General features: G+C 42.9%; 2 protein-coding genes across 11 annotated transcripts; one reads left to right on the top strand and one right to left on the bottom strand.

Annotated features, from left to right (window-relative positions):
• The first annotated feature begins 638 nt into the window (after positions 1–638).
• Positions 639–5,871, top strand: C1QBP (complement C1q binding protein). The gene is made up of 6 exons (XM_081269984.1): positions 639–962; positions 1,520–1,670; positions 3,751–3,844; positions 4,897–4,992; positions 5,236–5,358; positions 5,497–5,871. Exons 1-6 carry the CDS (start codon positions 731–733, stop codon positions 5,644–5,646), a joined length of 846 nt encoding a protein of 281 aa, XP_081126110.1. The 5' UTR covers positions 639–730; the 3' UTR covers positions 5,647–5,871.
• On the bottom strand, positions 5,683–14,364 carry RPAIN (RPA interacting protein). 10 transcript variants are annotated; one of them, XR_014019203.1, is made up of 9 exons: positions 14,132–14,364; positions 12,777–12,947; positions 11,568–11,628; positions 9,536–9,647; positions 9,318–9,381; positions 8,112–8,252; positions 6,738–7,018; positions 6,025–6,089; positions 5,683–5,931 (listed from the first exon to the last, which is right to left on the bottom strand). XR_014019203.1 is itself a non-coding variant. In XM_081269989.1 (8 exons), exons 1-7 carry the CDS (start codon positions 14,210–14,212, stop codon positions 6,060–6,062), a joined length of 660 nt encoding a protein of 219 aa, XP_081126115.1. In that variant the 5' UTR covers positions 14,213–14,364; the 3' UTR covers positions 5,683–5,931; positions 6,025–6,059. The 10 variants fall into 10 exon arrangements, 5 of the variants coding, with proteins under 5 accessions (XP_081126115.1, XP_081126113.1, XP_081126114.1 ...); XR_014019204.1 differs by having other exon boundaries at positions 6,985–7,018; XR_014019206.1 differs by lacking the exon at positions 5,683–5,931 and having other exon boundaries at positions 5,955–6,089; positions 6,738–6,876; positions 6,985–7,018.
• Positions 14,365–14,580: the final 216 nt, after the last annotated feature.

Genomic DNA, 14,580 nt, shown 5'->3' with positions numbered 1-14,580 from the left:
ATATTTTATTTTGAGACAGGGGCTGGCTAAATTGCCCAGGCTGGTCTCCATTTTGTAGCTGAGATTACATACGTGGCCGTATATATGCCTGTGGATCACTGGTTCTTACCTAAATCTGATTTAAGCCACGGCTTCTTGCCCTGAGAAAAATGTTCCATTGGAGTTAAGATGCAAAGTTGGATGCTGCGGAGAATGGTCACTGAAATTAATCATGGATCCTGCCCTTGAGGATGTATGTCATCATCTGGGGTGGGTGAGGTGAAGCTGCCAGGTACAGTGCTGCTGCCAAAAGGATTGTGTTGAAAGGAGAAGCAGCAAAGGTGTTGGGTGAGTTCTGGTGAAAAGGATGAAGTTCCAGGAAGGCCACTTAAGGGAGGTAACTTTGGAGACTGGGGTGGTGGGAGCTGAAGCGACAAGAGCGTGTTCCACGAAGTCAGAAAGTCTGGCATGGTTTGAGAACAGTACACAGGAAGTTGAAGAGTAAGCAGCCACTGGATAGAGACAGGGCAAAGTCGCCTGAGAACAACTGCTCCGAAGCAAGGACTCCCCGGGGGCCTCACCGGAGGTCCCCAGCAGAGGGCGCGATCCCGTCCCGTTGCCTTCGGTCTTCAGGGCGCAGAAGTCGGAAACACTCCCGGGAGAGGGCGGGGCTTCCGGCGCCGCGTTAGGTCACGGGGGCCTGGGCCGGGGTTGTTCTTTGCTCTCGCACGTGTCTGCTAGCTCTCTCGGGATGCTGCCTCTGCTGCGCTGTGTTCCCCGAGCCCTGGGCGCCGCCGTCGCCGGCCTCCGCACCGTTACGCCTGCCCCTCCGCTCCGGCAACTGCTGCAGCCGGCGCCGCGGCCGTGCGTCCGGCCCTTCGGACTGCTCTGCGTGCGAGCCGGGTCGGAGCGGCGGCCCGGCCTCCTGCAGCCTCCCGCGCCCTGCGGCTGCGGCTGCGGCTGCGGCGCGCTGCACACGGAAGGTGAGGTTCGCGCACCCGGGCGTGATCGTGGGGGCCCGGGAGGGAGAGAGCAGCGCGGAGAGAACGCCCGCAACAGACAGGCGGGGCCGGGACACTTTCCGTTGGTTGACGACCAGCGGGTTGAACTTGTGATCGCACTCTCCTCCCCCATTCACCAAGGATTTCGTGGTTTTGTTTTTGTGTTGAAGTAGAAACAATATTAAATACTGGAGGATACTTTTATCCTTAGTTTCTCTTAGTCTTTTTTTTTTTTTTCTCGTACCCTGGGGCGCTTTACCACAGTGTTACATCCTCATCACATCCTCAGTCCTTCTCACTTTTGTTTTGGGACAGTCTCGCAGAGTTGCTGAGGCTCACCTCAAACTTGAGGTCGTCCTGCTTCAGCCATGCGAGAGTCGCTGGGATACAGGCGTGTGCCACCACGCCCCGTTATCCTTAGTCTTTTGAAAATGGAACTTTGGAAAAGCCCAAAGTCGTGGTTGAAAAACTCAGGCTTTGTGGTGTGATTTAAACTAATTGACTTTTCTCTTTTTGAATCATCTGTATTTGCTTTCTAGGAGACAAAGCTTTTGTAGAATTCCTGACAGATGAAATCAAGGAAGAAAAGAAAATCCAGAAGCATAAGTCCCTCCCCAAGATGTCTGGTGGTTGGGACCTGGAAGTGAACGGGACAGAAGCTAAATTAGTGCGGAAAGTTGCTGGGGAAAAGTAAGTATTGTTGTAGGGACTGGGGACTCCAAGTGATCAAATCCATGACCTTGCAGGACCTGTCCTGAACAATCCCCAAGACAGCCTTGGATTAGGCCCAGTACTTTGTTAACATGGTTTTCAAGAGAGGATTTGTTGGACCTTATGAGCTTGAGGTTGCTTATTCACTGAACACAAATCTGCTCTGGGCTGGTTGTTAGGGATGCTGTGCCCTCCCTAAATTTATTTCTGGCTTCTGTTTCTCTTTATTTTTGTGGTGCTGGGGATTGAATACAGGGCCTCACATATGCTAAGCACTTGTTCTATCACCAAGTGCCCCTCCCCCAGAAAAAGTTTAAAATTTTGTCTTTATTTCTCCCCCAGTAGTAGGAGTTGAACCAGGGCCTTGTACCTTTGATGCAAGTGCTTTGCCACTGAACTACGTTTCCAGCCAAAAAGGGTATATTTCCTTTTGTCACTTGTATTACTAGTTTCATCTTTAGGAAACCAGGGCCAGGTTGTGGAGATTTATGCTTGTTTTTTCTCTTAAAAGTTTTAGAGCTTTAGCTCTTATGTTTAGGTCTATGATTCATTTTGCATTAACTTTTCTGTGTGGTGTGAAGTAGGACTCTGATTCATTTTTGCCTATGGTATAGTGGTTTTTTTCTCCATGCATATGTCAGTTGTATATTCTTAACTTCACCTACTGGTGACTACACCTGGGGCATTCTACCCCTGAGCTACATCCTTTTTTTTTTTTTATATATATATTTTTAGCTGTAGGTGTACATAATACATTTATTTTCTTTATTTTTATGTGGTGTTAAGGATTGAATCCAGTGCCTCATACATGCTAGGCAAGTGCTCTTTCCCTGAGCTACAACACCAGCACCCCTCCAGCCGTTTTTGTTTAAGATAGGGTCTTGCTAAGTTGATCAAACTTATGATTCTCCATCCTCAGCCCCCTGGGTCACTGGGATTATAAGCATGTGCCAATGTGCAGTACCTAAGTCATTTTCATAGGGTTTTCATGACCAGTTTGGGGGCCATTATAAATAATGCTCTGGTGAACATACTGCATTTCCATGCCCTGGAATTCAGCTTGATCAGCAGTGTTACAGATCAGAGATTTGTGGCAGAACCTCAAATTGCCATTCCTATAGGAAAGCAGCTTCATGGTAAGGCAACCAGTCAGTATGAATCCAGGGAGCAGCATTTAATGTACTCTTATATGGAGTGGGACCTGCTGGAGTAGCCCAGCACTTCTAGTTCCAGATCTGTTTATCACAGGAATTTTGACCCAAACATGATTTGCCAGGTCAGGATTCTTTTTTTTTTTTAAGAGAGAGTGAGAGAGGAGAGAGAGAATTTTTAATATTTATTTCTTAGTTCTCGGTGGACACAACATCTTTGTTGGTATGTGGTGCTGAGGATCGAACCCGGGCCGCACGCATTCTAGGCAAGCGCGCTACCGCTTGAGCCACATCCCCAACCCCAGGTCAGGATTCTTAACCCTTAAAGTTATTAGTTGATGTTTCTGGCCTGTTTTGTGATTGTGAAGAATGAATCGATACTGCCGCATTTATTGTGATGCCAATGTGATGCCACTTTCTCCGGCAGATTTTGAGATGGGGAAGTTTTTAAATGGACTTCTGTTCCATCTCATCAGCTTCTCAGCTCCTCATCTCTAGTGGATACCTGGAAAAACTAGGGCAGGCAGTATCATGAGATGGCCAGTGGACATGTGGCATTGGGCCCTGGGATGCTTGCCTGATGGAAGTAGCCCAGGTATGACTGGGTTTGGTTGAGATAACAGGCCTTGCTAATTCTACCACCCCACTCCTTGTGCTTGGGACAGAACCCAGGGTTTCATACATAGTAGGCAAGTCTTCTACCACTGAACCACACCCCCCAGCCAGGGTCTAGTAATTTAACTTTGAGCCATTGGCACATGTAGGTAATGTGCCTGTTTTAGAGTTCTACAGATAAATGTACAGCCTCCTAGGATAGAGACATTGTTTCAATAAGCCTCAATACTTAACCTGTTCTATTACTCAGTTAAAAGTATACCTTGCTATTGTGTCTTCATTTGCCTTTCTAGGATTACTGTCACTTTCAACATTAACAATAGCATCCCACCAACATTTGATGGTGAGGAAGAGCCCTCACAAGGGCAGAAGGTTGAAGAACAGGAGGTAAGCCTGTGCTATTAACCAGACTTTCCATCAGTTCTAACAGGCAAGAACAACTGGTTCTTTTTTAATTTTTTTCTTAATACTTGAAGAGAAGACAGTGGACTTACAGAGCAACAGAGTCAATAGGTTCTAGCCAGTGTTAGCCCCTGGGTTTGTGGCCCCTCCTTTTCCAGGGGCTGAATACACTGCCAGGAGCCAGCTCAGGCTTCATAGTTAGGCCTGTTTTCTATTAATGGAAAGAAACTGAAACTTTCACTCCTTAAGGAATGTTCCTAACAGGTCTTAAGATGGTAGTAAATACTGCCCATTTAACAAGGTAGGAAAGCCAAGGGCCTCAGATTTTAACACTTGGTTAGGTGAGATCATTTCTTAGGTTGCTGGCTTTCTTTGTTGGATCTAGGTGGTGCTTTGTCTTGAGACATTTTAGGAAGTGGCCAACTAGTGAGAGGGCCCTGGGGTCCCCAGACTGTCTGTTTGAGCAGGTATCAGTGCCGTCTTCTGGCCTACTATGGGAGCAGAGCTCTTGTGTGCTTGTCTTAGCTACCCTGAGTGGATTTTCCCTGACCTTGAACTGCTCCCAGGGTCACCATCAGAAAAGCTTCTGCTATTAGCCAGTAGGGATAGCCATTTGACCAGAACCAGTGTGCCAGCCTTTGATCCTGGTCTATAATACAGAAAGGATTCCTGAAACAACTAAACTGGAAAGAGTGTCTTAGAGCTTTGGGCCGTCTTTTCAGTGTGTCTGTGGAGAAAGAACAGGCCCAGGAAGGTTGTGGGACTAATCTAGATCTCAGTTAACTGGTACCATTAACAGGAATTCAGATTTCTTATTAAACCCCATGTATTTTTAAAAGTAGAGTGCTAACAGAAGTAAAACTCTTTGTAATACTATGTTAAAGATCCTGGGCTCCTTATTTGAACACCATAGCATAAGACTATGAAAATGGCTAGATATCCTAATAGTGGTGGCCATCACTGAACTACCTGATGCCTTTGGTCCAGGGATGAACTCCTTTCAACAGTGACTTGTACTGACTTGTGTTTTTCCCCAGCCTGAACTGACATCCACTCCGAATTTTGTGGTTGAAGTTACAAAGAGTGATGGCAAGAAAGCTCTTGTACTAGATTGTCACTATCCAGAGGATGAGGTATGTAAGCTGGAGTGACAGTCCCTTGGCACCCCCCCAGGCAAGGAGTATGTCCTGGGATCTTTCTGGTCCTTTTAGTAGATACTTGTGAAACTTTCTAGACCAGCAAAGCAGGGAAAGATGTGGGGGTGAGGAGAGACGGTAGTTAGAACCTGGGAGTTTCAGGCTGCAAAGCCTTTCTTTGCCTGATTCTGGCTTTTCCTGGAGAACCCTTCAGTTTTCCTAAATGCTATTTCTTCTCAGATTGGACAAGAAGAGGAAGCCGAGAGTGACATTTTCTCTATTAAGGAAGTCAGCTTTCAGGCTACTGGCGAGTCAGAATGGAAAGACACTAACTACACACTGAACACAGATTCCCTGGACTGGGTGAGTTCTGGGTAGGATAGGGGATAATCATGCCTTGTAGGGGAGGGTCTCGGTTCAAGGACAAGAAGCAGCATTTTAATTAGTAAGCATTACTGATTGTTGTTGTACTTCTTTAAACTAATAAATGTTTCTTTATAGGCCTTGTATGACCACCTAATGGATTTCCTTGCGGATCGAGGGGTGGATAACACTTTTGCAGATGAGTTGGTGGAACTCAGCACAGCCCTGGAGCACCAGGAGTACATTAGTTTTCTTGAAGACCTCAAAAGTTTCGTCAAGAGCCAGTAGAGCAATCAGAGACACTTGAAGGCCTTAATATTATGGTGAGCTTTGACCAGTGAACAAAAACTACCCTGACACCAGACTATGTGCTTTGAAGTGGTTATAATCCTAACATCATGGGGGGAAAATAAGCAAATTTAAATTATTGCTATCATGTTCTCATTTACTATTCATTTGGTAGTTTTCCTGTACAAACTATTATTTCTAGATTTTTGTATAACACAATGATGGACAATAAAATTCTTTATCTCCTCCAAGGAAGTTTGTCTTTTCTATTTCTTCACCTTCAACCTGCATCAAAACACCAAAACAGACATATTTGAAAAATTTTAATATAAGATAAATTCTAAGTAAAAGATCTGTATATACAGGAAATCCTCTTACAGGATTTGAGGATTTGACATGAGTCCAGGCTGGCTCTAGAGGATCACAGCCCATGTATCACAAACCTAAATTTAAACAGAAAACAAGTTAGCATAAATTCAATTGTAATCCCACAAGCCTTCCCTCGATATCCCATAATATGATCAGTGAACATTCCTCGCTGGCTTGGCCCCACCACTATGCTAAGGAATCACATCTGTCCTTTACTTGACTCCATAGAGAATATATTTGGCTTTTTCTGAAAGATGCTGTAACCCTAACAGATAGCTTGGAACATTCCATCCCCTGGCCAGTTTCACATTTTCATATCTCAGACAGTCCAAGCCCTTGTAATAGACCACCATCTTTTCTACCCACACCTATTTCCTTCTACCTCATCCCCATCTATGCTAAATGGCCCTATAGCCTGATCTCACTAGATCTACAAATCCAGGGAGAGGCACAGATGTATATTCAGTAATTACGCAATCTTTTTGCTTTTTTTGTTTTTTGGAGACAAAGAGTCTCAATAAGTGGCCCAGGTTGGTCTTGAACTCCTAGGCTCAAGGATCTTGCCTTAGCTGAGTAGCTGGAATTCTAGGGACATGCCACTGTCCTGGTTGGTTTCCTCTTTTAACTGTCATTCTTATCTCTCTAGCATTTGGCCTGAGACTTTCACACTCCAGGAGCACCACACTACTCTGCTACTATAATCATCTGTGCAGGTGACTCACTAGTTCTTTATCCTAAGAAGGCAAAAGTTGAGGTCATCTGACCCATGCCTCTTCAGCTCTTCTTCCTCCATTTATATAAAGATTAAGCACCTATTTAGATGCTAGGCATTGGGAGTAAAATAAAGGTATGATCCTTGCCCTAAAGGACAAAAGACATAACAGGTAACTGCAGCCCTCACATTTCACAACTACACACTCTAGGTGAACTGGGCTGTGCAAAATGAAATAATCACAGAGACAGAAATACCTTTATCTTTGGGTCCTGTGATGGCTCCTCTGACCTTAGGGGTCCATGGAAAGAGAGAGGAGCAAAGTTCTGAACCCTTTTTTATTGTGAAAAAGCCATGCAAATGAAGTAAGGGGTAGGATTACAAAGGAATAGCTCAATCCCTGCAGGTAGCAGGTGACACCTACACCTGGAGCCACGCCTTGTGATTGGTCAGAGCCTCATGCTTCAGGACTGGAAGGCATGGTTATTCAGAGTGGCTCACCACATCACATGCAGCAGTGTTAAGAGGGCTCATGGTATCAGGTACAGTTGGGAGCCTATAAAAGACTGGCTGGTATTATGTGAAGGGTTAGGTTTTACTGAGTATCTGGCATGCTCTAGTGCTCACTAATCCCAAAGTTCCCCTTGCCGGGAGGCCTAGAAGCTATAACATGTCATAGTGATGACTACTTCATTACATTGATTAATGTAAGAGACTAGTTCTTGTAAGAAGCTTAAGGTTTTGGGCTGGGAATGTGGCTCAGGCAGTAGCGCGCTCGCCTGGCATGCGTGCGGCCCGGGTTCGATCCTCAGCACCACATATCAACAAAGATGTTGTGTCTGCCGAGAACTAAAAAATAAATATTAAAAATTCTCTCTCTCTCTTTAAAAAAAAAAAAAAAAAAAAAAAAAGAAGCTTAAGGTTTCAAGACAAGTGACACCCATACCTACTTAAAGTCCTGTCCCTCACACCTGAGTTACTACTTAGGGACCTAGAATCTGACCTTGCACCTCTGTGAAGATTCTTGTTGAGAGTCTAGCCGTATGCTGCTGTGCTGTGCTTCCTGTCCCATATCCATTTGCAGAGGCGGTGCCAGGATGGCTACCTGGGTTTTATGACCATGACCTGATCTGAGGAGTCCAAGACCACTGAAGCAGATCTAACGAGCAGACAGTACAGCTGGACACCATGATCCTAGGTTGCCTCTTTGCTTTTCAGGGAATGACTGATCTTTTAGGTGAAGTTAACTTCACTATCTATGAAGTAAATGCTTCAAAAAATAAACCATTAACCATTTACCTGTCTCTAAAGATTATTTCCACCAAGATGGGAATAAAACAAACTGGTGATCTGCTCTTACCACTGGGTCCCAGGGGAAGCTTACCAGACAGTACATGAGAAGACTGGGTTTTTCTTCTGTTCCATCAGTGACTGAAAATTCAGGGGTATGGGGACAATGTGTACTGTGATCATTTACACTATCTTCTAAATAGGTACGAAGCTTCTGTTCTGACAATTCTGGAGACTGAAAAATAAAATTCAACTGCAACTAAGTTATGTGATTATCAACAGGTTCAAAATAATTATTCCTCCTGCCAACCAATGTAACTCTAGCTCAATTGCTGTGATTGGATTGATTCCTTGAAGCTTTAAAGACAGTCCTGGGCCTAAGACTGTGCCAAGATCTCCATATTTAACTGCCTCTCCAGTACTATCCATTCCGTCTTCAAAACACTGACTGCAACTCACAGCAGGAACATTCAGAGAGAGCAGGCTACTTTCTAACAACCTGCTTCTGCAGCCACTGGCTCAGTGTATTCTTCCTAAGGATCAGCATTGTCTGCTCCCAGATCTATTTGTGCTAACTGAACTTGTTACTGTATCTCTGAGATTTTATTTATGTAAACCAATGATACTGTATGAAAATAAAGTTTTATTTTTATGATAATAGAGTTTAGGAAACATTCAAAAGGATGAGTTGTTTAAAAAAAAATCTGTTAAGTAAAAGAAAAATCCTAAAGTTCTATATTCAGCTTCTTGATCAACTTCAAAGGGATGAAACTGTACAACTTTAGACTAAGCAATATAGGAGTTATTTTCAAAGTTCTTAGGAACTCACCATAAAATTATTCATTTTTATAATTTGCCATTTTAACCAACTGCTCAATGAACTGGCAAACTTGCTGCCCCAGCATGTCTGAAAAGAGGGTTCCTTATGCATTTTAAGGTTACTGAGGTTTACATTCTAAATATTGGTGTGTCTTCATATACAGAAACTTTCTATAGAAGATCAGAGACAAGTGTTTCCAAACCTCTGTGATCATTCTATAGACTGGAAGCAGAGGTGGGAGACACTCTGCCTGCGGGGTGGGGGAAAAGGGGACAAAAGCCCTGATTTGTATGAAGTGTTTGCCAATTTCCATGCTGCATATGTTCTTCCCATGGCTGATGTGAGGCTACCAATCTGGTATTGCTGAACACAAAATCAGGAAGAGATGTGCACATAAGCTTCAGCCCATGACTGAAAGTTCTTTAAAAAACAGATGTATTTGGAAAGAGATGGCACAAAACCTTTATGTGGAATACTTACATGAGATGGGATGTACAGGCCACATTGACACACAACCACACCATTTGTTATTCTCAGGTTGTACCTAGAATCAGAATTAGGATCTTCTATCATCATGGTGGTCAGACCTGAGCCCTCCGAACTTCTCATGCAACAAATTTTTGGTGGGGAAGGGGATCCCACTCACCTTGAAATGAGGGATGGGAACCAATAATGCTAAAAAATTTGAAGACTCTTACTTTGTACAAACAGGACAAATGAGGGGCTTCGCTTCCCACTCAGCCAGCATGATGCTGAGATACTGTTCATCAAACTGCAAGCTCTTCTCATACTCGCTGATGATGGACTGTTCTGCAAGGCAAAAGGCAGCAGGAGTGCCTCACCATGTTTTCCCGGGGATGTCCTGTATTTAATGCCAGGTTTCACCTTCAAAAGTGTCTTCCACCTAAGGTAAAGATTCAGGCAAAACTCAGGCTAACATCTTGTTGGATCTCTGCAGCCCCCATCTACCCCTCCTTGTGAGCACAGGAGATAAAGTAGGCTAAGGGACAAGGAGATAATTTTCACACATCTCTACAGGCCACAGGAGTAAAGGTGTGAAATGTCGGAGTCTCAAGAGCAAATGGAGAAAGCTGATACTTACAGAGCATTTACTTCTGACATTAGGCTCACTGTTAAGCCTCAAGTGATCAGTTTCTCAATGGCTGTGTACTCAGAACCTATGTTGTTCAGAATCTGTGTTGATTGATTCAGCAAAAGTACAACAGTACCTAATATGTGCTAGTCACAGGGGTACAGAGATGAAAAAGATTGTTCTGCCCTTGATGAACTCACAGTCCAGATCTAGACACAGAAGCAACCAACTACAGCTGTGCTCATTTGTTTACACACTGTCTATAACTGCTTTTCCATCACAACAGTAGAGAGTAGTTGGGATAGCTGGCCTTTTACAGAAAGGTCGCTGACCCCTGTTTTAGAATGTTCCAACTGGCTGACGGTAGCACAGCACAGTAAAACCTTATCATTTTAGAATTTTTAGTTAAATATACTCTGAAAGAAAGATTTACTGGGTCATATGTTTCATCATTCAGACAGGTTCTGTAGGCAGGGGGAAGAGAGAATCAATTACAAAAAGAAGATAACTAAACTTTAAGAACTTCACAATCCAACTGAAGTCAATCATAACAGCTATCATTTGCAGAGCACTTACTATGTTTTAAATGCTGCTTAAATCCTTTACATATATTAGTTTCTTCACTATAAATATCTTTATTTCAAAGATGAAGGAACTGAGGCATGGGAAAATTAACTACTTTGCTCAGTTCCACACAATTTATAAGTGGTAAAGCTGAGAAATGTCTCTTTATGGTCTGGTTCAAGAATGTGTGCTCATGCATTACCATAATAATAGCTACTGATTACTGAAAGTTTTCTGCATGCCAGACATTGCTCTAAGTTCTCTACACATATTATTTAAGCCTTACGACAAACTTACAGGGCAGGCCTATCATCTCTATTTTATAGATGATAAAGATGAAACCTAGTCAAGATAAGACTATATGGAATAAAAGACAATTATATGAGGTGCTAAAATTATGTATTCTCCATAATGCTATGACATCTCAAGGAGTAATGTTCACAAGATCCTGGGGAATCAATAAAGAATTGATGAGAGAGATGGCATTTAAATTGGGTAAAGCAAGGGATATGACCATGCACCACTCCACTGCATCCTGTAAAGTGACATGTTTACTATTAACCATTTTTTCTTTTTTTTGCTTTATTTATCTTTTTTTTTTTTTAATGAAGAGTCTTACTATATTGCCCAGGCTGGCTGGCCTCAAAGTCCTGGGCCCAAGCAATCCTCCCATCTCAGCCTCTGGAGTAGATGGAACCACAGGCTCAGGACACTGCACTTGGCTAAACCTATTAATAAAGAGCAGGACAGAACAAATGTGGGAAGTGGATTCACAAAATTTTGCTTCCCAGCTGCACTGATTCATTAATTGTACAATCTGTGTGAGAACACCACTTTCTAATCTAATAAGATCTTATAGGGTAGATAAAGGGAAAGCAATACCATAGAATGAAAAAAGTTGTTAGAACAAAACAGCAAAGCCCAGCACCCTAGAGATTATTATTATTAGGAAGACAGACAGTCAAAAATTCAGAGTAAAACCAAAGAATTCTAGACACTTGACTGAAGATAGTGGTAGAAAAGGCCAGTATTAAGAGTGGTTAAATACAGGAAGGACCACTGCCTAGGGTTACCTTGATCAATCAGCTCCTGCTGGATTTCCTCTAGCACAGCCAAGTCCATTGGCAAGCTCAACTATAAAAGAAAGTGGAATCATCTTAAATTTGAATTATTAATCTGTCCCCAAACCCAACAGTAATTTATACTTAGAGGTTGGCTTAAGAACCCAGATTTGCTGGGCATGGTGGCACATGCCTATAAGCCCAGAAATTTAGAAGGCTGAGGCAGGAGGATCACAAGTTCAAGGCCAGTCTCAGCAACCTAGAGAGGTCCTAAGCCACTTAGCAAGACTTTATCTCAAAATAAATAAAAAGGGGTCAGAATGTAGTTTAGTGGTTAAATGCCCCTGGCTTCAATCTCTAGTACCAAAAACAAAATAAAAAAACAGATTTACCTGAAAAATCAGTCAGGTCCTCCAACAGACTATGCTGACAACGGGGTAATGTGGTCATGTTAAGTCATTGACAAATGATCAAACTAGCCAGTGATAAAATAACACTGTCAAATTTGGGGCAGACAGTATAGGGCTGTAGTTAAATATATGTTCTCCCAAGGTTATATAACCAGGAAAAGTTCTTAGTCTTCATAAGCCTCAGTTTTGACCTCTGTAAAGTGGGAATAAAACCCACCCAAGAGGACTATCATGAGGAGTAACTGTGGTGATGTAAGGCAAGTTTCGGAATTTTTTCATATAGTCCTTACAATATTGACATTATTTTCTTCATTTTATAAATATAAAAGCTAAAGCTCAAAGAGAGTGAAGTTAAGAGTCAGTAGTAAAACCAGAATTAGGATTCCTGAACTCCTGACCTCCAATCTAGTACTCTTCCTGATACACCATAAATGATTTCCTATTCATATTCAGTTTCCAACTTTGGCTGAGACTGTAATCAGAATGTTCCTAGAGACTTTTAAGAAGCCAGATTCCTAGTTCATGCCTAATTAATCAAAATTCCCAAGAGTGGAGACAAAAATTTCTTTACAGTTTCGTAAGTGATTATGTTGCAAGTATGTAACAGGTCTACAGTCTAATATTTAGGAACCACTAACCTACAATAATTTAATGTTAAAGGCAGAAGAGTCTGGATCAAAGGCTGTTAGGATTCAAATTAGGGTTTGGAGAGTCAGTGGGTTTAGAGGAAATGCATAAATAGGTACAAAGAAGACACTAGGATTTCTTCATGGTGCAAACCCTTCTCTGAAAACACTTATCCAAGCCTGACCTGAGCCAAAGCCTCTGGACAGTACTCGCTTGACTGCAAAGACTTCCATTCTTCTTCCATCACCTCTTGCACTAGAAGGGCATTCTGACCTCTCCCTGGCATACTGCTCCCAATCTGACGGTAACTGTTCAGGAGCCTGTCCCGGCTGTTTCTCATTCTCTCCAGGCATCCCTTGGAAAAAGCAGCAAGATGGGGGGAAATCAATTCCATAAAAAAAAAAAAAAAAAAAAAAAAAAAAAAAAAAAAAAAAAAAAACCTCAGATTGCTTGACAAAATGTTAAAGAAAATTTATAGACACAAAATTTCCATTATACTCCTAACTACTGTTACTTTTGCATATCCTTGTCCAGTCCTTAATTGCATATAGATTAGTAAAATTATAATACTTTGTTCACATATTTCCAGATCACCATATTTCATATTCTATCTTCAATGCCAAGTATGTAGCAGGTCTACAATCTAGTATTTAGGAACCACTGACCTAGAATAATTTAATGTTATTTAATGTTATCCTTAACAATTGGGAGCATAGTATCTTATTTACTATCCTATAAGAGGACATTCATATTGCTTTCAAATTCTTGCTACTTTAGAGGTGGCTATGGTAACAATGTTTCTCAACTCAAGGTGATTTTATTCACCAGGGTACATGTGACAAGGCCTGGGTGATATTTTTGGTTGTCACAACTCTTGTGGTAAGACCATAATAATAGTTAATGGGCTAGAGGCCAGGGATACTGCATTTTACCAAGTACAGAACAGCCCTACACAATAAAAACTATCTCTCTCAAAATGTCAACAGCCACGGTTGAGAAACAAAATTTTTCTAATATCAGATTATTTTCCTGGAATATACACACTTGGAGAGGCTGTATCTTACTAGGGACTATGTTGTCTACAGAAGAGGACAGAACTGAGGAGAGTTAACAATACAAACTTGGCAACAAACTCTTCTGACTCCTCTCTAGAATAAAAACAATTTCTACCTCATATGTCAAAACTATACAAAGTGCTTCTTTCCGTGTCCAGTTAATAGCAGGGGATGGTGTTATTGTAGAGGTGCGGAGAGTGCGATCACGATCACACTTCAAGTTCTGAAACTGGCCCGAATTCAAAAAGCAAAGCTTAGAGAGTCTGAGCCCACACAGGGTAATCCCACACCCGTCGGGCCAAAAAGCCGGAAAAGGCGGTGACCAAGACCAGGAAGCAGCAGGAAGTTTGGGTTCCGGGTCTACCTCCACTGGCCAGGGGCTCTAGGCACCTGCCTCATAGAGCATTGAAGAGTTGAAGGCACGGAGGACAACGGCCCTTGGGATGGATTCAAGGAGTGACCATGGCCCAAACCCCACACTCACCTGCCTGAAAGCCTCTTTCCAGGACGCCGAGCCCACCTGTTTGTACAGCGAGCGTCGCTGAGACCCAGCAGGTTCTGCCATCTCTTAGAGGGAGTCGCTGCCAATTGCCCCGCCCCTGGGAACGCGCATAGACCTCTGGGAGTTATAGTTTCTGGAGAAGTTCGCGCGTAGATAGCAAGGAATTCTGGGAAATGTTTTACAGGTCAGCCCCACCCGAGACTGATTTGGGCCAACTAAGGGTAGGTGGGTGGATGAAGAAGTGACGTTTATGAAGTCAAGCCAATCTAGACTAAGAGCGGTAAGTCCTGAAGGAAAGTTCTGGATGCCTGGGTTTACCCGAATGGAGGTGTTCGAGATGCAATGACATACGCAGACCTCCGTCTTTACCTTAGGTATTAGATTCCGAGCAGAGAACCAAGCACTGTTCTATTCACTTTGGCCCGCCCACT

This window comes from Spermophilus citellus (assembly GCF_964194105.1).
Source record: "Spermophilus citellus genome assembly, chromosome: 17".
Taxonomy (NCBI): Eukaryota; Metazoa; Chordata; class Mammalia; order Rodentia; family Sciuridae; genus Spermophilus; species Spermophilus citellus.
Note: the sequence above shows the minus strand (reverse complement) of the source record. Positions and strands in the feature narration are given on the sequence as shown.

Bases quoted from the DNA above. Each gene is read 5' to 3' on its own strand.
- C1QBP (XM_081269984.1), top strand. From the start codon at position 731: ATGCTGCCTCTGCTGCGCTGTGTTCCCCGAGCCCTGGGCGCCGCCGTC. The intron at 3,845-4,896 runs GTAAGCCTGTGC...GTTTTTCCCCAG, and splicing joins AGAAGGTTGAAGAACAGGAG to CCTGAACTGACATCCACTCC. The intron at 5,359-5,496 runs GTGAGTTCTGGG...GTTTCTTTATAG, and splicing joins ACACAGATTCCCTGGACTGG to GCCTTGTATGACCACCTAAT.
- RPAIN (XM_081269985.1), bottom strand. From the start codon at position 14,212: ATGGCAGAACCTGCTGGGTCTCAGCGACGCTCGCTGTACAAACAGGTG. The intron at 9,648-11,567 runs GTAACCCTAGGC...TTTGCCTTGCAG, and splicing joins GCAGGAGCTGATTGATCAAG to AACAGTCCATCATCAGCGAG. The intron at 8,253-9,317 runs GTAAGTATTCCA...TTTATTTTTCAG, and splicing joins GCCTGTACATCCCATCTCAT to TCTCCAGAATTGTCAGAACA.